The sequence below is a fragment of the Phocoena sinus genome, chromosome 10, assembly GCF_008692025.1.
Source record: "Phocoena sinus isolate mPhoSin1 chromosome 10, mPhoSin1.pri, whole genome shotgun sequence".
Taxonomy (NCBI): domain Eukaryota; kingdom Metazoa; phylum Chordata; class Mammalia; order Artiodactyla; family Phocoenidae; genus Phocoena; species Phocoena sinus.
In genome coordinates this window covers 45298529-45323470 of record NC_045772.1, presented here as the reverse complement: position 1 = coordinate 45323470, position 24942 = coordinate 45298529, and the positions used below count along the sequence as shown (strand labels likewise).

Sequence of the window (24942 nt, the reverse complement as noted above, 5' to 3'; positions counted from 1 at the left end):
TCAAACTGATTTAGTGTATCATCAGCAGTTTGGATTCGTTTACAGTAGATCCCTATGTCTATTTAGTGTATCATCAGCAGTTTGGGTTAGTTTACAATAGATCCCTACATCTAAGTGATAAATTATCATCTCTTGTGCAGGAAGATGTATGGAATACAGTTTGGGAATGACCTCCTGAACAGACACTTCATGTCATGGTACTGAGTGGTCAGAGTTGATATTAATATATTTCCCATCCACAAGGCTCTGGGGAGTCTTGGTTTACATGTTGTTGAAAGAGCTAATCTGGACGGTCAGCACTTACCTCTGCTGGAAAATCTATTAATTGTCTTTACATTAACCACGGATATTTCTGTGTTGACAAATGGAAGTTTATATTTGCAGACAGAGCCAGGGTTAGATTTATAGATGTAGGCATCCCAAGTTGCAGATACTACATTTTTCTTATATTTCCCCTCCCTCTCTCCCTCTGCCTCCCTTCCTTCCTCCCTCTCTTCCTTTCTTCTTTCTTCCCTCCTCCATCTTTCCTTTCCTTTTTTTTTCTTTTTGTTTTAGTACTTGGACCTTATGTTTCACACAGGGACAATAGTATAATGGTGGTTTCTTCTAAAACTTGTGTTCTCTTATATTTTTTATATCCTAACTAACCATCTTAAGCTCTTTTGGGAACAAAGCAAACATTTTTTACAAATACAACCACAAATATATAAATATGATATATTTACACGATATAAATTTAAAATATAAATAAATATATGATATATCATAATAAATATACATAGATATAAACTATAAATATAATTGTATATTAAATATAATAATATAGAAAGATGGGTCAGTTCACATGTTTATATTTAACTTAGCAAGTATTTGAGTATGGATTCAACTACATTTTTCTAACTTTTGTAATATTTTGTACTGGACAACTATTTCAGGTTTCAACTTATATGTATATCCTTCAGTAGGAAGGGACTCCTAGTACCCATAAATCCATTTGATCAGCTATCAGAAAGTCTGGTGGTAAACACTTTTATAGTGAATAATCACAACTTCCCTTGGTCTGATCTTCTTGATTTTTTGGTCTGCTTCCCTTATTTCTTGAATTTTGTCTGATGCTTAAATGGTTCAGTCTTGCATAATTTTTAAAATAAGTTGCCTCAAAACTTCTTACAGTATGTAATAGACAGAACATACATTCTATCTATTTAGAATGTAATAGACAGTATATACAGTCATAAAAAATTAGTCCTGGGGCTTCCCTGGTGGCGCAGTGGTTGAGAGTCCGCCTGCCGATGCAGGGGACACGGGTTCGTGCCCCGGTCTGGGAGGATCCCACATGCCGCGGAGCGGCTGGGCCCGTGAGCCATGGCCGCTGAGCCTGCGCGCCCGGAGCCTGTCCTCCGCAACGGGAGAGGCCACAACAGTGAGAGGCCCGCGTAACGCATAAAAAAAAAAAAAAAAAAAAAAATTAGTCCTGACTACCATTAATGCCAGCTTCTGTTTTGTTTTGATGTTTAAATTGAAAGCGAAACACAGCAAACGAAGCTTGAACCCTTGTTGGATCATGTATGCCACTTGTAAATAATACACTTTTAAAAACATAGAAATATTTGTATTTTTGCAAACTCTGTGTAGCTATTGTTCTTCCATAATCGATTTCGCAAATCAACAGCTGGCATATTTTGGGACACGAAGCAATGGAATAAGTAGGGAGAAACAATTCTTATTCCTGTTTCTAATTAATGATGGGCTTTCTGCTAGTCACTAAACCTTCCGTGGCCTCTGACTTTATAGTTAACGAAATGCAAGAGTAGAATTAAATGCTCTCTAAGATTTTTTTCATCTTTCAGATTCTCTGCATCTAAGACATTTAATGCATTTTTCTAGCTAGACAATTTGGGTTTGATACTTTAATTTAGGACAGCTATTTCAATTTGATGGGAAAATTTGTTAACTAGATGTGCAAAAGTGTCCTTGAATCTTCACTTAATCATCTGAGTATTAAGACAATTTGGCTTTGACCCTGTTGGGAGGGTTAGTGAAGTGAAAGTCAGGAAAGCCACCGCTAGATTTCAGAAAATCAAGAAATTTTGGTGTCACAAAGAAACAACACCCATACACTCAATGTAGCCCTAGTCAGGTTTTGGGAGGGAGTGAACTTAGATGTGGTTGTTCAATTCACCGTCGTAACCCAGAAGTCCTTGAATCACTTTCTTCAGTTGGCTTCGGTGGCACTGTGTTCTGTGTGTCATTTTAGTTCACCTCATGCTCAAACCCTATTACTGTAAGACTTGCTGAATCTTTCTGAAATTCTCACATTTTTAATTTCCTAGACTTCTTATTAAGTACATATATATTAGTTTTCGCCCATATGTAGCAATGTTTATGTGTATAGATCCAGTAAATTAGGATCTACTTCTTTTACCTGGTTTTTATATTTTAAGCTTCCACAGCTCAAATCCTCGTTCTTACATACGTATTCTAGGCTTATTTTTAAAGTAAATAATTCAGATAAGGATTCTTTTAGATAGAATTGTTTTCACATGAATTTAACCTTTCTTAGTTCATTTTTACTTGTTTTAATCTCCCTAGTAACAGTTTTTAAATTTTTCTTTGAGTTTTTTGGAAATAAAAGATTAAAGCTATAATTTTGAAATCCTCAGATAACATTGATTGGCTCAGTAGCTATTAAAAAATAATTAGTACATAACTACTGCTTTTTCTTTTCAAACAAAACAGTATTGTTTTAATGATCTGGCAGTACCATTCTTCATGTTGTTGTGAGGCAATACCAGGGAACTGAAATTATGGAGAAAGATCATTGCTAAACTTGATACAAACGCACTCTGAAATCCATGTCAGAAAGTGAGTCACCCTCCTGCTTATCCAATGAGGGTAATTCAATATCATTTAAAATGTGGTTGAATAAAGAAAGATTTCTCTTCATTAGTATTTAACTGCTCTTTTCCATAAGGTAACCTACAAAAAGATGTTTGCCTTCAATTATCAGGGTAGAAATTGCTTATGCAAATCAATGTAAGGCAATGAGGTGTGGATAAAAAGCAAAAGGGAAATATCATTATTATTGGTTTGTGCTCATAAAATTCTGATAGCCTAAAGGTGATGACAGCACAGAGCTATAGGGATTATTAGTAGCAACAACAAACTCAACTTGTGCTCTAGTGAGAAGTTATATGTTAACATACGTATACAGGATTTTTATTTGAAAACTGCAAGCTTATGTTTGTGAAAGAGTGTTTGCTCCCTTGCATGTAGGTTTTTAGATAAATGAAAAGTCAGAAAATAACAGAGGAACAGAGACCATGTGTCAAAGTTAATTTCCTTTCTGAAGAGATTGTATTGCGCTTTTATCCAGATGGGAGCTGAATCATGCTTAATCTAAAATTAAATGACCATAGATAGGTTTTGTTCAATTTCTCCGTGTTTCACTTAAATCACTGTGCAGTTTTAGGTATGGTATAGGTAGAAAAGTTAACTCATCATAATAATTTCTTGTGATCAGTCAATACCATGTGATAATAATACTATCATTGATGATGTTTAGTCATTGGATTTGACCTAATTAACATTTAACTTATTAAAGACCAACTACAAAGCTAAAATTAATGACTACGCTATAGAGAAAAATATTAATTTTAAGGAAAGATTCCATGGATTTGAGAATCAAGAATACTATCTCTAATAAAAATCAAGTACTTTAAAAAATTAAATAGCAATAGCTATTCGTATTTCTCAGTCAGAGAAAATAACTTCTATTCCTCAATTTCAATGAATTTGTTTGTATACAGCTAGTGATTGAATCCTTATCATTTTGCCTTTGAATTAAATGTTGTTAGTTGACTACTGTGACTATATAGCATTAACTAAAAAGCCTTCATTAGTAATGACATATATCTCTATTTGTTCATCCCACAAGCATTTACCCAGCTTGATGGGAGGCTTTAGAAACTTATTCTTACTGGTTTTCTTTTGCCTGTTAGTTAAGAGCTCAAGATATGTTATTCATTTTAACTCATAGGGTTGATACTATAAAATGATGTTTTTGATATCTTTAAAATGTATTTGTGAAATGATTTGACGCATTTGGCTAGTGGGTGATATATTCGTATATTGGTATGTGTGTAAATGCATACAGATCAGTGAATTGCACACACTGGGGTATGTATACCTATCTGCAAACACTCTCTCCCTCCTTGTAAACGTTACCATTCGGTTAGATTGCTAGTTCAGAGGCACAATAAACTTGCCTTAGAGGCATTTTTCTCTAACCTACTTAGCTCTTGCATCAGCAGTTTTCTTTCGTTTCCTTTTTAAATTTATTTTTTCTCTTATTTTATGTTCTCATTTCAGAATGTTCATGTAATAGCCTAGAAGTATATATTTGGCAATGTTGAAAGTTTTGATGCTAAAGAAACCTTCTAGGTTGGGAAGGTTTTTTTTCTTTTTTACTCACATTTTCATAAGTGCTTGGTGGTTCTAGTATATAGTTTAATACTAGTATTATGGCATAGATGTACATCATATTTTTAGCTTTTTCCTTGTTGGCAAACATTTAGATTGCTTTCCAATTTTTGTTAAATAAACAACACTGTAACAATTTTTAAATTATAGATTTTCCCATTATATTTTGATTGTCTTTTCATTTATATTTCTCGAAGCATATTATCAATTTTTCTTCTGAAATATTAAGCCAATATATAATGGTAGAAATAAAGTTTGAAAGTTCTCTTTTTATAATACACTAAGCAAACAACATTGTGTCTTATTTTCAAAATAAATTTCTTACTAATTTAATAAGTAAAAAATTGCTATTTCAGTGTATATATTTTTATCACAATTGAGGTTGAAAACTTCCATATATTCTCTTGCATTTCACTCTTATCACTTACTTTTTTATGACATATTTATCCATGTGTTTATCTGTTTAAAAACTGAAGTTCTACTTTTTTATAACATAACTATTTATAAATATTCACTAGTTATAAAAATAATGAACCATAACATTTATGCAACTTCTTTTCCCTATCATATCTAAATGTCAAAATTATCGTTCTGAAAAACCATATGTTATAAATTAGTGGCTTGAGAGGAGTGCTATAAAGACCTATCCTAAGTTATGTATTTAGAACCTATCTTACAAAAGGTTCAAATGTATTCAAAATTCCATGTTGATCTACCTTTGTGTTTCTGTCTATGGAAGAGAAGGCTCTGTGTTAGTCAAAATTCCATGTTGATCTACCTTTGTGTTTCTGTCTATGGAAGAGAAGGCTCTTTGTTAGTCAAAATTCCATGTTGATCTACCTTTGTGTTTCTGTCTATGGAAGAGAAGGCTCTGTGTTAGTCAAAATTCCATGTTGATCTACCTTTGTGTTTCTGTCTATGGAAGAGAAGGCTCTGTGTTAGTCAAAATTCCATGTTGATCTACCTTTGTGTTTCTGTCTATGGAAGAGAAGGCTCTGTGTTAGTCAGAATTCCATGTTGATCTACCTTTGTGTTTCTGTCTGTGGAAGAGAAGGCTCTGTGTTAGTATGACACACAAAGAAATGGGGATATCCATTTGTCATCCTGCATCTCATTTCCTTTTGCAGTCAGTTTCTCGTATTCATCTTTTCTCTTCTGCTCAAGATCTCTCTCTATGATTATGTTACAGATCATTTTCCCCCCCTTAAGAGCAATAACTCATTTTAGTATTAAAAACTTTTCTTAGTGCTTTGTGCTAATAAACCAAAATTGTGATTTCTATTGCTGCATCAGCTCTCTTTAGTTTTATATCCATGTTGTTCACCCATCAGATATGTTCAGTTATTCATTTATTCCACACATATTTATTACATAGCCACTCAGTGTTAGATACTATGATAAATACCAAGCATTCAGGGCATGCTGCACACAGCAGATATGTCCCCTGATCTCATGAATCATACCACTGGATAGGATTGATGCTAAAAAGGAAAAAAGCAAATACAGGCCTATTTACTAAGTGTGATAAATGCTAGGCAGGAAAAAAATCGGATGTTGTGTGATAACATATGGATGGGTGGGTCAGGTAACTTTAGGTTAGGTGTTTAGAAAATCCTTCTTGGGGAGAAGGCATGTGTCTTCAGTTCTGAAGGATGAGAAAGAGGTGGGGGTCTGGGGAGATCATTCCAGAAAGGTGGAAGGGCTTGTGCAAAGGGCTGAGGGAAGGAACTGAGCATTTTCAAGGAAAATAAAGAAACTAGCATAGATGAGCACCGTTAGTAGGGGCAAGAGATGAGGGGGGAGATGAGGGCAGGAGCTAATTGTCGGATGCCAAAGTGCACTGTGCTTAAGAGGGTTGGGTTTTATTCTGAGTGCAGTGGGAGGCTATTCAACAGTTTTAAAACTGGGATGTAACATGGCTCTATTTATATTTAAAATAGTTATCTGACTAATTGTAATAATACATTGGGATTGGAGCAATCAGCATACCAAGAGAGGAGGAATCAGGTAATAAAATTAGGAAGATATTTTAATATTCAGGTGAGAGATGATAGAGGCTTAAATAGTTAGTAGATATACAGAGACATGGATGGATTCAAAATGTTTTTTGAAGGGAGAATGAAATGGACCTTGGGATAGATTGGGTGAAGAGTGTGGTAGTTGAGAGATGAGGAAGAAAAAGTACCTAGGAATGATTCTGCAGTTTCTGGGTTGAAGGCCTGAGACCAAGCCCTGAAGGGCTGTAGCAGTTGGAGGTTGAAGGAAGAGGAGGGGGCTGGTAAAAGAGGCTGAGGTGGAATAAATAGAGAGTCAGGCAGAACGCCAAGGGTATGGTGTTACTCGTGTCAAGAAAAAAGCCTATTTCAATAAAAAGAAAGTGACCAAGGAGGTTAAATGCAGCCAAGGGGTAGAGCAGAATAAAGACTAAAAAGTGTTCCTTTTGGCAGTTTGCAGCTTAATGACTTTAGTGGAATAGGTTAAAGAGTGTCATACAGAGTGAAGTAAGTCAGAAAGAGAAAAACAAATGTATATTAACACATATATGTGGAATCTAGAAAAATGGTATAGATGATCTTATTTGCAAAGCAGAAATAGAGACATAGATGTAGAGAACAAATGTATGGATACCAAGGGGGAAGAGGGAGTCTGGAGGAATTGGGAGACTGGGATTGACACAAATACACTATTGATACTATGTATAAAATAGATAACTAATGAGAACATAATGTATAGCTCAGGGAACTCTACTTAATGCCCTGTGGGGACCTAAATGGGAAGGAAATCCAAAAAGGAGTGGGTATATGTATATGTATAGCTGATTCATTTTGCTGTACAGTAGAAACTAACACACATTGCAAAGCAACTATACCCCAATAAAAATTAATCCGAAAAGAAAAGAGAGGATGGGAAATACCTAAGTAGAGATAGTGTATGTAGGATAAAATTTTTTAAATTTGCCAAGGAAGGAGATCAGAAAAACAGGGTAGGTAGATAGAGGACGATAAGGGCTAAGGAAAGTTTCTGTTTTGTTTTTTAAAGATGGGAGACAGTTGTACTCATTTTAGACTGGTAGAGAAGGAGTCAGGACAGAAGAGTTTGATAATGTTGCAGAAGAAAGAGACAACTGGGATTTTGGTTCTTGAGACAGTAAAAAGACTGGTCTTTGATAGGAGAGACCCTTCCAGTAAATTTGGCAATTGGAAAATAAAGGAGTTCATTTTCTGATGAATTCTTTTTAAAAAATTAATTGTTTATTTATTTATGCCACACTTTGAGGCTTGTGGGATCTTAGTTCCCTTACCAGGGATCAAACCTGAGGCCACGACAGTGAAAACACCGCATCCTAACCACTAGACCGCCAGGGAATTCCAAATTCTATGTTTTTAGTGTTATCTGAGGCAAGGTCAATAGCTGAAAGTGAGGTAATGCTGCCCAGTAGACGGATTTGAAGATTAAGGATTGGGAAGAATAGGAAGGCACGGCTTCCTGGTTTTATTGAGTGCCTATTTGAGTTTGGTGCTTATGAATTTATAAGAAAGCACAGGGGCTTTCCTGGTGGTGCAGTGGTTAAGAATCTGCCTGCCAATGCAGGGGACACGGGTTTGAGCCCTGGTCCCAGAAGATCCCACATGCCGCGGAGCAACTAAGCCCGTGCGCCACAACTACAGAGCCTGTGCTCAGTAGCAAGAGAAGCAATCGCAATAAGAAGCCCACGCCCTGCAACGAAGAGTAGCCTCAGCTCGCCACAAGTAGAGAATGCCTGTGGGCAGCAACGAAGACCCAATGCAACCATAAATAAATAAATAAATAAGTACATACATACATACATACATACTGTGAACCAGTTTTTATTAAAAAAAGAGGAAAGCACAACTGCTTAATTGCCTTATTTTTTCCTGTGATGCTCAGCTGTATGGGTACAGGTTTGAAGAAGGCAAATATTTGAATTTATCCAGGAATGGGATATTTGCCAGCTAGCCTAATTGAAAAAGAGCTGCAAAGGAGATGAGGCTGTTTGTTAGGAATTAAGATAAACTATGAAATAGAAGCTGGATAACCAGGGAAACAAAAACAGGAAGGATCTGATAGACAAATACCTGCCATTAATAATGTTAACAGTAAATAACATATTAGTAAGTGTATATTATTTTAACACTGAATAAAAGAAATCCCCCATGCTTCTGAGCATATGGGAAATTTAATCTGTCCTTATGGAATTCCCCTTATGTCATGCCCATTAATAGGAGAATGTTCCAGGGAACTTTATCAGGCCAGAACATACAGCGAAGAACCGTCTGTTCTCATCCACACTGTTAGTCAGTCGTATTAGTTTCAGGAAAGAAGTGAGATAGTGCATGCTCCTCGAATGTTCGGTATGTATCTTGCCCAAGCCGAGCCTTTCTGGTCACCTGGAGGTTAGTGTCTTTGCTGCTTTAGTGCTCCCTTAGGTATGGCTATTTTGTGCTGAGGAACCTAACTAGTGCCCCCATTTCATGGGCCCCTCCCCCCATTAGTGGTCTTGTCACCTCAGTAGACCTCTGCGAAAAACAGAGTTCTAGACCTCACAGTCTCTTTCTTTCTCCAGACTTGGATAAGGGAAGGTTTCTAAGCTTTTGTCGAGTCTAAAGAAGCTTTGATCTCAATTTTTTTTCTTGCAATTTTACTTTTTAAAATTAAAAAAAAAATGTCCTCTGGGCACTTTCCTCCTACAAGTTAGTCCACTTAATCTCCTTGGGCCTCCAGAACATTTTGACTTCTCTTGGAGGTAGGGTTGAAGAAGAAGATGTTGACTCTAGACTTTTTTCCCTTGAGCTTGATCTTAAAATAACTAAAGTTTCTTGGGTTCTTTGTGTGGCAGGCTTTTTTCTTCCTAAGTGCTTTACTTGTTTTATGTCATTTTCTATGCACACTGTTCTCAAGTAAGTGCTGTATTATCTGCTTTTTCCAGTTGAAGAAATTAAGGTTTAGAGAAAATAGATGTCTTACCCAAGATCACATGGCTGGTAAGGATTGGCCTGAATTCTTAGTTTTTCTGAATATGCACACTACCTCTTTCTCAACTGAGTTTCATTTTCTTCTCAGCGAGTGACCAGCACTGGGGGCTGAGTGAGAGAACTCCATGTACATGGCCTGCAGTCAGTGGGTATCTTGATTTACAAAAGGCAGTATATTCTTACCGGCCAGGATATACTTTATCTGTTTTGTGAGCTTGCTGTGGTCCAAACCCTTTACCAGGGCATTCAGAAAAAGCAATTCACAGACTTCAGTTTTACCAATAGATTCATTTTATGTCTCAGTAATATTTCAAGCTAGCAGCAGAAGTGAGAGGTGGGGATATTTTAGTACCCCAGAACACCCCTATCGACTTAACATTCACGCCATTTTGCTGACAGGTGTAGGACCCTGTCAGGTTGTTCTGGGATGGAGTACAAATTCAACAGTGGCAATATTGCGCCTCTGGTGATGCTGCTGCATGTTGGGGCATTGATGGTATGATCTATAATTGCTAAATAAAAGATAGGCGAGAACAGAACTGAAGTGAGAATACGCCATTGTCTGTAATTTCAGGCAAACAGACAAAAAAATCTTTCATGGGCTAGCAGGTTGTTTTGATTTAAAATTTTCTGGCATATTTCACAGCCCTTTAAGAGACTATACTGATTTTACAAAATTTACACTCATTAGGTGGAGTTAATGGGTTTTTAAAACATGTGAAATGCCCTTTTGTTCCTATGGAAATATCTGAATATTCCTATATCTAAGTAAGCAACTTCTGAAAGTAAATTTAAGTTAAACACACATTTAAAAAATCAAAATCAAAATGGCCTGCAAGCAATGATATAACTGACTTTTCAACTATTATCATCGTAGCTATTCAAACAACTTTCCTTCTTGAATTCCACCTCTTTTTTATTGTATGCTGTGGTCAGAAACTGCTGTACCTCAGAATGTTTGGTAATGGTTTCTGTTTTACAGGATTTCCTCCTTGGAAACTTGTTATAATTTAATAATAAAAATTTAATAATTATTTATTCCTTTTATCCTTGGTTCTTATCTAGTAGAATTAAAATGTAAACATTCTTTTATTTTGCATAGTGCTTTTTCAGTACTTGGCTACTTGTTTTTACTTAATTTCATAATCTCCAACCAGTATTCAGGCATTAACAAAAATAATATTTTGACGTATAGCCTAGCTTTCTTGTGTTTTAGTTGGTCATCTGTCACTGTTTTAGTCTTTTACTTCTGTTTCTCAAGGTCAGGGAATGTAGAAACATCCTCTGAAATGCATGACCAGGCTTCAGATGGGTTTTATCCAACCCTTGTGTGACATTGCTGTGATCTGGCAGCTTTTAATCTGCTTTTGTTGTTGTCGTGGATCCCTTTAAGATCACTTTACCCTAATAATGCCCACACTTAACAAATACTTAATTCTAGATCTTATGGTTCCCAATTTAAAAGCCTCTGCTCTAGAAGCTTTGCTTAAGACACAAGTTTTGCAGAGTTTTATTTTTTATTCTTGTCGCTCTCTGTGCACTCCTCTCTGTGGAACTTTCGTATCTTTTTTTCCGACCTTCTTATCTGCCTCTTTTTTTTTTTAAAGTATCCACCTCTTCCCTCCATACCTAATAATATAAAAGCCCAGTTGATTTACTAAATAGAACTGGGTGTTCTTTGTTTTACGTTTTGCGTAAGTCCTGAGAGATTGTTTCTATTTTTCTTGCTGAGGAAACCAAGAAAATGTAAGACATCTTTGTTTTGTATCACCCATTAGTGTTGTACCAGTCAGGATTTTGGGTTGCAAGCAACAGAAAGAAACTGACTAAATTAAGCAAAAAGGAATTTTTTGGAAGGGTGTAGGGCAGTGCTTGAAATCATTGGGAAGTGTGGAGAATCAGGCTTACAAAACAGATAACAGGAACTAACGGAGACTCAGAAATTAAGAAACCTAGCCAAGGTCATGTCATAGTACTGGCTGGTTCCGTTGCTGCCATTAGCATGGCTGTATCTGGACCCTCAGTGTCACCATTACAGGGAATGTAATTTCAGTGATTGCTGCTCCTTTGCATTGATCCTATAGGATTAACAGTCCTGGGATGAAGTATCCACTTGTGTCCATGTTTTAGCTCACAGGGAGAGTGGAGAGGATTTAGAATTTTGTCCCTTCCATTTCAAGTGAGAGAGCCCTCACTTTCCTCTAAGATTCCATGATGAGTTATCACCCTCATATAAAAGTGGTGTTTAAATACCAGAAAGCCAAAAGAATGACAAGTGCCCAGTGCAAATATTTTGAGGTACAATTATTCTTAATAGAAAGGAACAACATTTTAAACCCTTGCTTCAAACTTCGTGTCACATAGTCAGAAAAATCAGTGCTCGATTTACCTGGCGTTTCCCAGACTATTCTTGCAAGTAGAAAGGATCCTGCTTCCCAGGGTCACCGAGGCCTGGACTTGCATCCCTTGTCTCGTTGGAGAAAACACTGTTGGTGGTCTACCCATAAGCTAGTCTCCTCTTCTTTCTTATAAACCAAATTTTGATTTTGATTGGATTCTCATCCTCATCTATATAATCATATACTTCATAGGACTGGGTCCTGACTTGTGCAATCCACCCCCCCAAATTTCACTAACAGATTTTGTTTTGAGCACATGATAGAATTCGGCTAAACGGGAAACGTGGGGAGTTTGATGTAGGATTTGAGGGAGAGTTTTTCTGATTCTTAAACAGAGATTCTCAGGAAAAAATTCCATATTTTCCTCTGTGATGTTAGTTCTGAATGCGTGGGATTGCTACAGCCATCTAGCCCCAAATGTGAGGAGAAAGCCAAAACTTAGGTAAAGATGGGGCCAAAAGAATTCCATAGGAAAAGAGCTGCGGCTCTATCTTACCTTCTTATAGTAGGAAAGAATAAATCTTGTTATTAAAAAAGTCATCCCAGGGTGGACTTTTTGTTATTTGCAGCTGAACACATACAAGCCAGTCCATACCTCTTTGATTTTTATCAAACTGTCCCTCCGTGTCCTGAGGAATAAACCATTTATATGGTTGATCCTCTGTTTCAACATGCTGAAGGGCTCGTTAATAGTAGAGCAAGTATTCCATAATTATTTCCACATAAAAGATAATAGTGCTTTACTTCCTCAGCTCACTTTTTACTTTTCCCCTTGTCTTTATTAGTCCCATTGACTTTTATATATAAAATGTTATGAACCGTGTCACTTGTTAGCAAAGAAAGTTAAACAAAAAACGGTCTCATACCCAATAGTTTACAATCTTTTGATGACATCAGGGCCAGTTGCATATATCATTGCAAGTTATATATCCGACAAATACTCACTGAAATAATAAATTAAGTATTTAGTGCTTAAATATGACATTTAGGGGGAACATGATAGGTACAAGAAATCTCTCTTTACTGCATTGTCAGCTGTCAGCAGAAAGGCATATTGCATAAGGAAAGTCAGAAATCACACAAATATATTGAGCATCTACTGGGTACCAGGCTGGGCACATAGATGCTGGTTAAATAGTTGGTAAACAGGAATCACAGGGTCCTCACTCTCATGGAGTTTACAGACTATGTGGGCAGTCAAACTAGTAAACAGGCAATTATAACAGTGTGATCATTGCTCTTATATGGTGAAGCATGTAAGAATATAAGAGAGGTGCTTAACTCAGAATTAGGAAGGGGGTGAGAATGGGCAAGAAAGGATTCCCGAAGGACGTGCAAACTTGAGTCCTGGAGATTGAATTGAATTTAAATGGGCAAAGGAGAAAAGAGTGTGTAGAGAACTGCTTGTGCAGGGAACTAGAAAAGGGAGAAAATAAGCATTAGACATCTGCAAGAAAGGTGAAAATGGTTAAGTTGAGGCAGGGGGCCAACAAAGTAATGGATGAGATTGGAGAGGTACAGAGGGACCAGACTATGAGGGACACCTTTAAGTTACATTGAGGTATGTTTGGACTATATTCTGAAGGCAGCAGGGATTCATATGTATATTTGATGAAAATTATTCATGCATGACTGCGTGAAAGAGATTAGATTTGAAAGGGACAAAGCAGAAGTAGTAGCAGTAGTAGTCATCTGGGCAAAATACTGTAGAGTGGCTGTCAAACAGCTAAAAGGAAGGGGGAATATTAGGGGGCTATTTAGGATGTGGATCATTACCTGAATGTGGTGGAAAGGGAGAGAAAGGCATCAAAGATGACTCCTTGGTTGAGGTGGATGGAAGAGTCATCCCTGGGGAAGGGCTCCCAAAAGGAGCTGATATAGGGGAGGACATGAGTTCAGCTTTGAACATGACTCTTAGTCACCTGTGTGTCATCTCGTAGATACCGGATTTGGGTCAGCAGTTGTGTGCACAGATATGGGGTTTGGACATGGGCTGGAGTCTCTGAGTTCCAGTGTTTTGATTTATTAAGTGTTGATGATAACATCTAACTCATAAATGTCATCTTGGGATTGAATGAAATAAAATATAAAGCAACTTAGTGCTAAAAGGGAGGCAAATATTGTTTTCATGTACTATGTTCTTTAATTATTATCATTAATGATGCTTTTGCTTTTGTTACTCAGTTTTCCAACCTGTAACCTGAAATGATTAATAAGATTATGGCAGCCACTGTCTATTGAATAGACATTACTGTGTTAAGCACTCTTCGCTTTTTAACACTGTACAGATATTATATCATTTATTTCTCAGAAAAATTCTATGCAGCAGGTACTTTTATTATCCTTATTTTCTAGACGTGAAGACAGGTACGAAGAGGTTAAGTGATTTGCCAGAGATCATACAACTAGGGACTGTTGGAATATGGATTTGAACAAAGACAGTCAGACTCCCACTCCTGCACTTTATGTATCAGAATATACTTTTGCTTAACATGCTTTTAACTTTTTAAAAAATAAATTTATTTATTTATTTATTTGGCTGCACTGGGTCTTCGTTGCTGCGTGCAGGCTTTCTCTAATTACGGTGAGCAGGGACTACTCTGTTGCGGTGCGTGGGCTTATCGCGGCGGCTTTTTTTGTTGCGGAGCACAGGCTCTAGGTGTGCAGGCTTTAGTAGTTGTGGCATGCAGGCTCAGTAGTTGTGGCGCACTGGATTAGTTGCTCCGCGGCATGTGGGATGTTCCCGGACCAGGGCTTGAACCCGTGTCCCCTGCATCGGCAGGCGATTCTTAACCACAGCGCCACCAGGGAAGTCCCTGCTTTTAACTTTGAATCAGTTTATATTGTTGGTTATGTTCCTTAAGAATATTCTAGTGGTCATCTTTGTTTTACTCTTTTCAACAACTCTACTGTTTCTGAAATACTCTGTATAGAGAACCCACAGTTCTCTTTCCAGTGTTAATATTAAATCATTCTTCTACTTTATATTATGTCAAATCTACTGCTGATTGACTTTCATACACATAAATATAAATTTTCATTTCAGGTTCATAACTCCAGCCATGTCCATATTCATTGACTTGTAGGTTTGACCAGAACTTAAAATCTTCTTATTCAATCTCATACCAAATATTTGGTTCATCTTATCAAGTGGTTATTGTACCAAGACTTCCACAGTTTCCGTCACAGAAACCTTCCTACACAAATCACATCTCAGTATTTCTAGTTATTCTCAGTAAACTCTCTCCACCACTGTTGCTCCAGCACCTGGTGAGCTGCCTGGCACATGCAAAGTGCACCATACATTTTGTGGAATGGACAAATAAATAAATGATTGATCATCAAAAAACCACACTCACTATTCTTTTAAGTGGTTTTGTAATTCTACAAAGACAAAGCAAAATTTCGTCAATTCAAAATATGACTATATTTGTGCAAGAGGAAGGTTAAAATAACTAAGGAAAACATTTGAGTTTTATAACAGAGAAAAGAAGTGACATATGTAGGATTCCAGTAACACCCGAAAACTGGGGCTGCTGGGAGTCCAAGAAGGCATGCGATCTGCCCTGAACACTGAGGCAGACAAGTTGGAGCGCCTTCCTAAACTTGGATAATTGCCATTTCAGCCTGCTTGATATGTAAATTTGAACTTTATTCTGAATTGGGGAGGGAACCAAGAGCTCAAGTTGATGATCAGTATCGGGCCAAGGTCAACTCATATCATGAACCGTTGGATTTTTATGATCTGTGTGTGAAGAGAAACCTGTAGTTATATATTGGACCTTTCAAGGTCTATGTAGTATTCCCTTGTTCCCTCTTTTGGATTATCCTAGCAGCACTATACATAAACAGAATCCACTAATAAATAGTTCTAATGTTAAAACTTTAGTATTATGGCATTATTATTATTTATTTAAAATAAAATTTATGTTTCATAATTCCTGTTTTCCCCAAATTTATTCACTTAAGTGATAAACAAGCATAGAAAATAATTCTGACAACTAAATCTGAAATAGCTGATTTAAATCCTGGTCCTTGAGTTCTAATTGGAAATGCCTCATGTGGCATGTTCAAAGCCAAGGTTAGGATTCAGATTGGTCATTCAGGCTTGTATTTTTCCAGTAAAGTTATTCCTAACACCTGATGACGATGATGAATTTGTGGTTGCTAAGTTAGTGTTGAGTACTGCATCTCTAGCAGTCTGATTAAGTGGGAGTTGCCATTTGCTGTGCTGTAAGTTACCAAGAAAGCTGAATCTGTCACAGGTGCTACAATTTGTATTTCAGAAAATTTGCTTCCCCAACTTTAATTATCCCCAAAGTACTCCACTCTACATAAAGTACTGAAAGGAGTCAGCAAAATTTTTCCAGTTTTAGTACTATGATGTAAGTTAAGATTTTGTCTACTACCTAGGTGTTGCAGAGATAATGGAATTTCAGATGAAGGAGGGGACACTGTTTCATAATATAAAACACTGTTTTCTATTGAGTTTTCCACTTTGGAATCAGAAAAAAAAAAAAAGCCAAGTAGCCACAACTAAATAACACATTCACAGTGACATAAACCATGTTTCTTAGAAGGGAACAGACATGAATCAGAAAGTGTGTACATTAAACTACTAATGATTGAAAATGAGAAATGTGAAGTCCTAAGCTCAAACATATTAAATAAACTTAGGGTTGACCTTTTCTTATTAAATATTAATATGTGTTTCAAACTCATGGAAATATGTATATATCATTTTTGTATTAGGCAGCCTGTCCTTTGCAGAGAGACAGGGAACTGGACAAGTTGTGGAGATAGTCATCACCTTTTTGGCAAAACAATCCCTCTTCACATCAGTATATATCAGTCAGGTTGTTTTTTTCCTTTTTCCATAAAACAAGATATTTTTTTCAACACTTCAACATGAAAGCCTGATGAGAAAGTTTCCCCTAAATATTTCATTGCAGAGGTAGTTTTTTCAAAATTCCCTGAGTTTGACTTGCTAAATTAGAGGAAGATCTTTGACCCTGGAAATCCATAAGAAGTGATTATGGCTATGAAAATAAATTTTAAGAGATTAGTATTGTTTGATGATTTAATTAAGAAATATGCTGTAGTTCAATCTCTTTGGAATATTTTAAAATGAGATTCTTCACCTTATTTGCACGTCTTTATCTTGTGTTAAGGCAGTTCCAACAAATGGAAATGGTTAACCGAATTGAGAAATAAATGTGTTTACTGGAAATTGCTTAGCCTTTGAATTGTAATTACAATTTTATATTCTTTGTAGGATTACTTAACTATTCATAAGTATGGCAATGCAGCCAGAAATGATCTCTGGAATACACTATCAGAGGTAAAGTATAGGAAGCTTGAAAGCCAAAGCCTCTTCTTGAATATTTGAATTGAGTTTATAAAACATTCATAACTTTTATTGACACTGATGGTTTGTTTTTACTTTTTATATTTCCCTTTTCTTGATATTGCTTTCTTGTTTTATATTTGATGTATTATATTATAAGGATAATGAAGTTTAAAATTAATTCAGCTACAATGGTAGTTAAAGATACCTTGCCTACTTTCAAACATGATAATACTTCTGAAATATAATTTTAATAGGGTGTCAGATATTCATGTTTGAGTGAAATATAGATGGTAAAGAACTTTTTCTCTGTAAGTGAATAGCAAGTATTTAAGTTTAATACTAGACATACTGGGGATGCTTAAAGATGCTGCAAGTAAGTACTTGCTTTAACAATAAAATATATTTCATCTTCCATTAGGTAAAAACTTTAATGTTAATAAAGTTTTTATTTCTATGTATATATATATATATATTCATGAAGCTTAAGCTAAGGCTAGAAAATTAATTTTACTAATACATTATATTAGTTTCACCGATTTTAAATGTTTTCATAAGTAAATCATAAAAGTAAACATGAAAATGGTTTAATGTTAATTATGTTTATAGTTTATGTTTATAAAATTAATTTATACAATTTTGGTTATAAAGGCTTTAAGAAGGAATGGAAAGTACGTAAATATACAAGAAGTAATGGATCAGTGGACACTCCAGATGGGTTATCCTGTTATCACCATCTTGGGAAATACAACAGCAGAAAATAGAATACTAATTACCCAGCAACATTTTATTTATGACATCAGTGCTAAAACTAAAGCACATGAACCTCAAAATAACAGGTACAACTCTGTTGTTTATGTGAAAAAATTGCTTTTGTTTTTTATGTTTCACTTTGCATTTTAACATTTTAAAAAGAATTGATAACAGAATTATGAAAAGTACTCGAAATATAGTTTTCATTTCTTTATTTACATATGGTATTTTCATTTTGAACCCTCTTTTACTCCCATTTCCAGATATTTTAACTATCAGGGTGGCAGCATGCTAAAGTTATTTTGTTTAAGAAGACAGGATTTAAATTATCATGGTCATTTAACACAATAATGTGTGATTTTTTTTTTTACTTTTCCCTGTAAATGTTTGTTGAATCAAATTTAAGAAAGTTAAAATACTTTGAAGTGGATTAAATGGTATTGAGAAAACCAAGATTTGTAGAATAGACAAGAACAGAAACTAACAATCCAGAAAGACTAGTTAAACAAAAACCCACAACCAGACTAAATAGTGTCTGAGCCAGAGGAACTCAAACTAGATCCATTTAAAATGGTCTAAGTATCAATGCCACTTAGTATCAAAATACATTCTCTTCCCTCACTTTTAGTGTTTAAAAACCATTAACACAACATACACAGAATTTGACTTGTTGTTACTTTAACTTTCATTTGAAATTCTTATTTAATTACTGAAAATTCAGCCTGTAGTGATTCTTTTCTAGTTCATGTTTTCCCACTCGTTTGTGCTTTATTAAAGCTGAGCCAAGGAAAGATAGAACTTAAATCATTTCATTTCATTTTTTTCTAAGATATCCGGATAAGAGGTTGGGAACGGGACAGGGAGGGTTGGAGGTCAAAATTAATAAATAAAATGAGGTGTTGGGATTAGACTGGTCATGCTGTCTCCCATTTGGAATATTAGGAATCTGATTTTATCATCCATCAGTATCTAGGATATGTGAAACATGCATTAAGCTTTCTTTGTTATCTCTAAGACAGGGTCCAGGTAGAAGTGACTGAGAAATTCATGAATGTTTTCTGGTGGCTAAATTGGGAACCCACTTAAGAAAGGATTGTCTTAAGTCTCCTGCTCATTATATACACTGTCCTTCAGCAGACTGCCCTTGTAATCTAACTGTTTGCACCTGTGGAATACAGGGTATTATCCTGCCACACTGTCAGGATCTGACTGGGTCAACCCTTCACCCAGCCTGGATTCCTCACAGCTGCCAAACACTGCTTCTGGTCAACCACCGTCTGGCCCCAGCTGAAACCTGGTTAGGCATCAACCCTGGCCTTGTCGGGAAGTACATAAAAACTACTTGACTGTGGCAAAGTTAGAGAGATTCAGGCCTTGCCTTTGAGAATGATCATTCTTACACAAGCATCACTGATGCAGAAAAACATAAAGGACATGCAGATGACAGAACAAATTTTGAACGAAAATACTCTGTCAACCTATAATATGAGCCAGATGTATCGGCTGCAAGTCTGACTCTTTAAAGGAAGACTTTCTCCCAGGCTGTATAGGTATATATACCTATACAAAGCTTTTACAGGGCTTTACTTTTGCTGCAGTTATAAAATCATATGAATGGTTTTGAACGCTGAGAACTTGGCGTAGAAAATACTGAGTGAGATAATGCATGGCATCCCATCAGTCTCAAAATTTATTTTATATCTATTTTGAAATAATAAAGTTTGCAGTTGAAATCTTAGTATTCAGTTTTACATTATTGATAATTTAATTCACTATAACATTGCGGTCAAAGCTTCAATACCAATTCTATCTGCCCTTTGTAACCTTCTTAGATCTTTATCATATACTGCAAATAGTTAATGCAGTAAAACATAGTGCCCATTTACGCCAGGAAACCCATGAATTGTGGATATTTTCTGTGACTGTATAATCAATTCTTTGTCTTCAATTTTGTAGAGGACACTGGACTATCACTACAACATGCCTAGAACATTTTTAATGTATATAGTAATCATATTTTTCATATGTGGTAGCTATATTATAGCATAGAAAGGAAAGATCTTTATATAATAATTGCATAAAGTTAGTTGACATGTGAAATTGAGTAAAATATTTGCTAGCATTTTGGTATTTGGGAAATTGTGAATTTGTGTAGCTTTTTTTTCTTTATAAAGTTAATACATTGTAATGTTCAGTAATGTCTCCTATACATATGGAGCTTCTTGGAGTCCTGTGCTGCAGAGAATTACATTTATCTCCTTTTGTTTTGGGTCCGATGATAGCAACCTTGGAACCATTTTTCATGGCATCTGCAATGAAGAGAGGTAGTCCCAGGGACTGTTAAATAAAAAATATCTTGAGGGTCTTTTGAAGTGCATTGTTTTTGGTTTTTTCTTCTTAAAATGAGATGACTAAAATTCAAGTTAAACTTAAGGGGCTGGGGCACAATTTAATTTCACAGGTTCTTTTTTCTAGTTTCTTTTTTAACATAACTCACTGCATTTTTGGATGTTTTTACAGCACACCACACAGAGCTTTTCACCCACAATGTTTAGGGTCTTCTAGCCTTTTAAGTTGTAATCATAAAGCAATATAATTGCCATGCTTTCTTTGATCTTAAAAATGAAATTGGTGGAAAGATCAAATATGTGTTGTTTGGAAAGTTAAGGAAAATAACTTGTATAGTACTGATAGTATAGCAATTCAGAAATAATATAAACTTCATATGTGCTTGGTGATTTGTAATTTTTACTTTGTCTTTGTGACAATGTATAGATTTTGTGTATACATACATGCGCACACACACACACAGAATAGAGGCCAAAAACATTCTTAGGAAAAATATAGAGGGTATTTTAAAAGTTTTACAAAATGCCCCAATGTTTGTATCACAATACCTTAAAGTTAACTTCTTTTTTTGCATCTGAACATTGCTATACAGTACAGTGTCTGCCATTTAGGAAGTTTCTTGTATGTGGAATTGTCTGTAAGCAAAAATGCAGGTATTGATATGACTCTCTCCTTCTTGACTTTAGAGACTTTTGCTAAAACTCAAAATCAAAACATATCAATTTTTATTGTAATTTCTAGTTTCATTATTTAGAAGGATACAGTTTAAATAAATGTAAAATTATAAGTATGTTTATATTAGGGGCAAATACTATTTCATAAACATTTTATGATCACGCTACAAAAAAGACATTTATCCTTGAAGAGTTTTAAACATCTTCAATTTTATATATTTCTGGCCCTTTAACTGATATTTATTTGCCTTCAAAATTTAGTTGCCCCAACTCAATATAGACAATTTGTACTAAAAAAATCAATTTCATAAAGTTAATCTCTGTCTTATTATAGACTGATATAGTTCCTTTTATTTTACTTCAATTCAATCTCATTCAATCCATTTCAACAGCAATTTATTTAAGCATTTCATTTCCAGGCTTTTGAAAGATCTTAGGTACACAAAAATGAATTCATAGTTTAATTCGAGAATCAGATGCAGAGTCAGGCATTGTTGTCTCTTACCTAATAATTTCAGTTAATCAAAAAGAATCATTATTTTTAGAGAACAGCTATATATATTTATATATAAATTTATTATATAAATTCTCTGTATCTTCCTGACAGTAAATCCATTATTAAATACTTGTGGCATATTCTTGTTATCATGTTATGAGCTTGGGGATATTTGTTAAAGAGTGTACATGGGTTGGCGTTCACCAATGTCTACCCTACAAACAATACCTGTTTCGCTACAATAGGTTGTTTATTTCCTGATCAATTGTCCAGAGTCCATTCAATATAGCAGCATGTCTCCACATAGGTGGCACTCAAAAATGTTTGTCTGATTAAGTATAGCATATACTTTTAAAATTTAGAATCTTAAACATATTAACTTTCTATGTTGGAGATAGCAGTTGATATAACACTAGGAATTTCTTCCAGTCTTCCATTTGGATTTTTGCTATTACTAAATTCTGATTATTGTGAATGGGAGACATTAAATGATAAAATAATAATCAAATTCCATATGACAGATTTGGAGATGTCCTCCCCCATCAAAAGACATATTCATTCTATTTTTAGCTACATAGCCCCAGACATGTTCCCTGAAAAATTCTCAATTCTCCATTAATTCCCATAGTTACTGAGCTCATAGAGTATTCTTATAGTTTTCAGGTCAGAAATATTTTTCTCATACTGCATATTGTTGACTATCCCTGTTGCTAATAGTGCAGTGATTGGTTAACATAACCTGGCTATATTTTAGGGGAACAAAATGTAGTCATTGGATTTTATTGTAAGACTATCCAGTTTATCTCCGGTTGCTCATTTGAGGTTAAATTGATATTACTTCACGTACAAGTTTAGGCCTAAACTTTTATCCTATAAAAAGTCATGTTCTAGAAAACACTTCTCTTTAATAGCTGAGACTCATGACTGATCCCTGCACATTGGTGGTTGATTTCACACATCAATTTGGAAATTCCATTTCAGAAAACAAAGCATTGTGTCCCATGTTGTTCTTTGTATTGATCTGGATTTTAGGGGGATCTGATCAGTTTTGCTTTTTGTCCCTACTTTGCTGAATAACTTTATCTGTGCTGTATTATCCTTTCTATAAAATCTGACAAAAGTGTTTTTTAAGAATAGTTAAACAAGTAAATGAGGAGAATGTTGAAATGTAAATGCATGAAAGCACTGGAATGGGCATTAATCTAATGCAGAATCAAGTAGAAAGGAGTTATTTTAAGACTTTACTCAATATATGGTGCAGCTCAGATTTATAGATTTTAGCTACTTTTTATTCCTCACGTAAAATTCAAATCTTTTTTTCCAAGATAAATTGTTTTGTTGGTAGTCCACCTTTTGTTTTGAAATTAAAACTCTTAGAGGCCAAGTCTGCTTAGCGACATTGAAAGAGTGAATTCATCTTCTTGGCCTATTCCTTACATTTATGACTGGGGAATTTAAAAAATTCTCCTAAAGAGAATAAGAAAAATCACATAGGAGGTGCATAGGAAATGTTGTTTGTTTGTTATAACCATTTTTATTCTTAAAGTTTCTCTTTTATTTTGCAGTTACCTTTGGCAGATCCCATTAACTATTGTGGTAGGAAATAGAAGCCATGTGTCTCCAGAAGCAATTATTTGGGTTTCTAACAAATCAGGTAAAAAATATATTCTCCCCTGAGAATTTGGTTTCAGATAATTGTTTAGCAACTTAACCTCTTGTATCAGCTGTTATAAAAATGTGAATAAAGACAAATTAGAAAGAGAATATAGAGGAATTACCTCTATACATTTAAGTATAATATAGTATAGTTTCTACATAGTCTAATTTCAGTCCGCTGATATAATTATTAAATTTATTTGTGTCTTTGATGGTAAAGAGAAAATTTAAATCTAAGTACTTGTAGTACTATTCTTAACCGCTTTAAACTGTACCATTTTATAATCCCGAATGGAACAGAATTACAATCATAACTCCCAGTAGAACAGTATGCCAGATACTGAAACACAGGCCACATTTTTCAGTTCCATTTTCCAGCTATCTTCTCTTTACCAGACTGGCTCTTTAAAGAATGGGTGAGGCAATATTCTCTGTAGAATTAGATAATTATAGGGCCAGAAGGGAGAGGCTTGCTAGGTCATGAAACCATCCCTCAGGTAGGGTCAACTCTCAAGGAGCAGAGAAAGATGAGATTCTATTCTATTTCTAAATATCTTCAAATAAGATAGTTACCTATTTCAATTCACTGTCAGAAAGCTATTTCTTGAATCCAATCTAAATGCTTCATATTAGAGTGTGAAACAGGTCTCTTTTATTTGTTTTTCACTGAATTGAAGAAAAAACCAATTATCATCTTTTATGTAACATTTCATTTAGATTTAAATGGTCAAATATGTTCACATTTTGTTTTTCTTACTCCTTTCTCACATTCTGCTACTTTATATTTTCTTGCTATTTTGTAAGCATAATTTAAACAACCACAAATCTTTTTTCGAAGTAAGGTGAACTATAAATAAACAACAAAAATATTGTTTCTTCTCCCCAGTCTTGCTCTTATTAGGGAGATGTAAGTGCGTAAAATACATACACACATACATATGAGAAAAAGGTCTCACAGCAGAATCTAATCTGCTTAACAGAAATGTAAACACTTGTTTTGCCAGTTGATCTTTTATTCAAATTATCATGTTGTTGTATTTTTAACACATCATCAAATATTATGAAAATATGTGCCAGGTGTCAGGCCAGAGCCTCTTAGGTGGGAGAGCCGAGTTCAAAACATTGGTCCAACAGAAACCTGCCAGCCCCATGTAATATCAAACAGCAAAATATCTCCCAGAGATCTCCATCTCAATGCTAAAACCCACCTCCACTCAACGACCAGCAAGCTACAGTGCTGGACATCCCATGCCAAACAACTAGCAAGACAGGAACACAACCCCACCCATTAGCAGACAGGCTGCCTAAAATCATAACTTCACAGACACCCCAAAACACACCACCGGACTCAGCCCTGCCCACCAGAAAGACAAGATCCAGCCTCATCCACCAGAACACAGTCACCAGTCCCCTCCACCAGGAAGCCTACACAACCCATTGAATCAACCCTACCCACTGAGGACAGACACCAAAAACAACAGGAACTACGAACTTGCAGCCTACAAAAAGGAGACCCCAAATGAAGTAAGTTAAGCAAAATGAGAAGACAAAGAAATATACAGCAGATGAAGGAGCAAGGTAAAAACCCACCAGACCAAACAAATGAAGAGAAGATAGGCAGTCTACATGAAAAAGAATTCAGAGTAATGATAGGAAAGATGATCCAAAATCTTGGAAATACAATGGAGAAAATACAAGAAATATTTAACAAGGACCTAGAAGAACTAAAGAGCAAACAAACAGTGATGAACAGCACAATAAATGAAATTAAAAATTCTCTAGAAGGAATAAA

The 24942-nt window shown here is 35.4% G+C and overlaps 1 protein-coding gene across 1 annotated transcript in view; it reads left to right on the top strand.

Annotated features, from left to right (window-relative positions):
* The window catches only part of TRHDE (thyrotropin releasing hormone degrading enzyme), a 404965-nt gene that overhangs the window by 294547 nt on the left and 85476 nt on the right, over positions 1–24942 (top strand). Inside the window, exons 8-10 of the mRNA XM_032647249.1 lie at positions 17151–17216; positions 17874–18061; positions 23060–23148. Coding sequence (XP_032503140.1) covers positions 17151–17216; positions 17874–18061; positions 23060–23148 — 343 coding nt within the window. The remainder of the gene's footprint in view (positions 1–17150; positions 17217–17873; positions 18062–23059; positions 23149–24942) is intronic.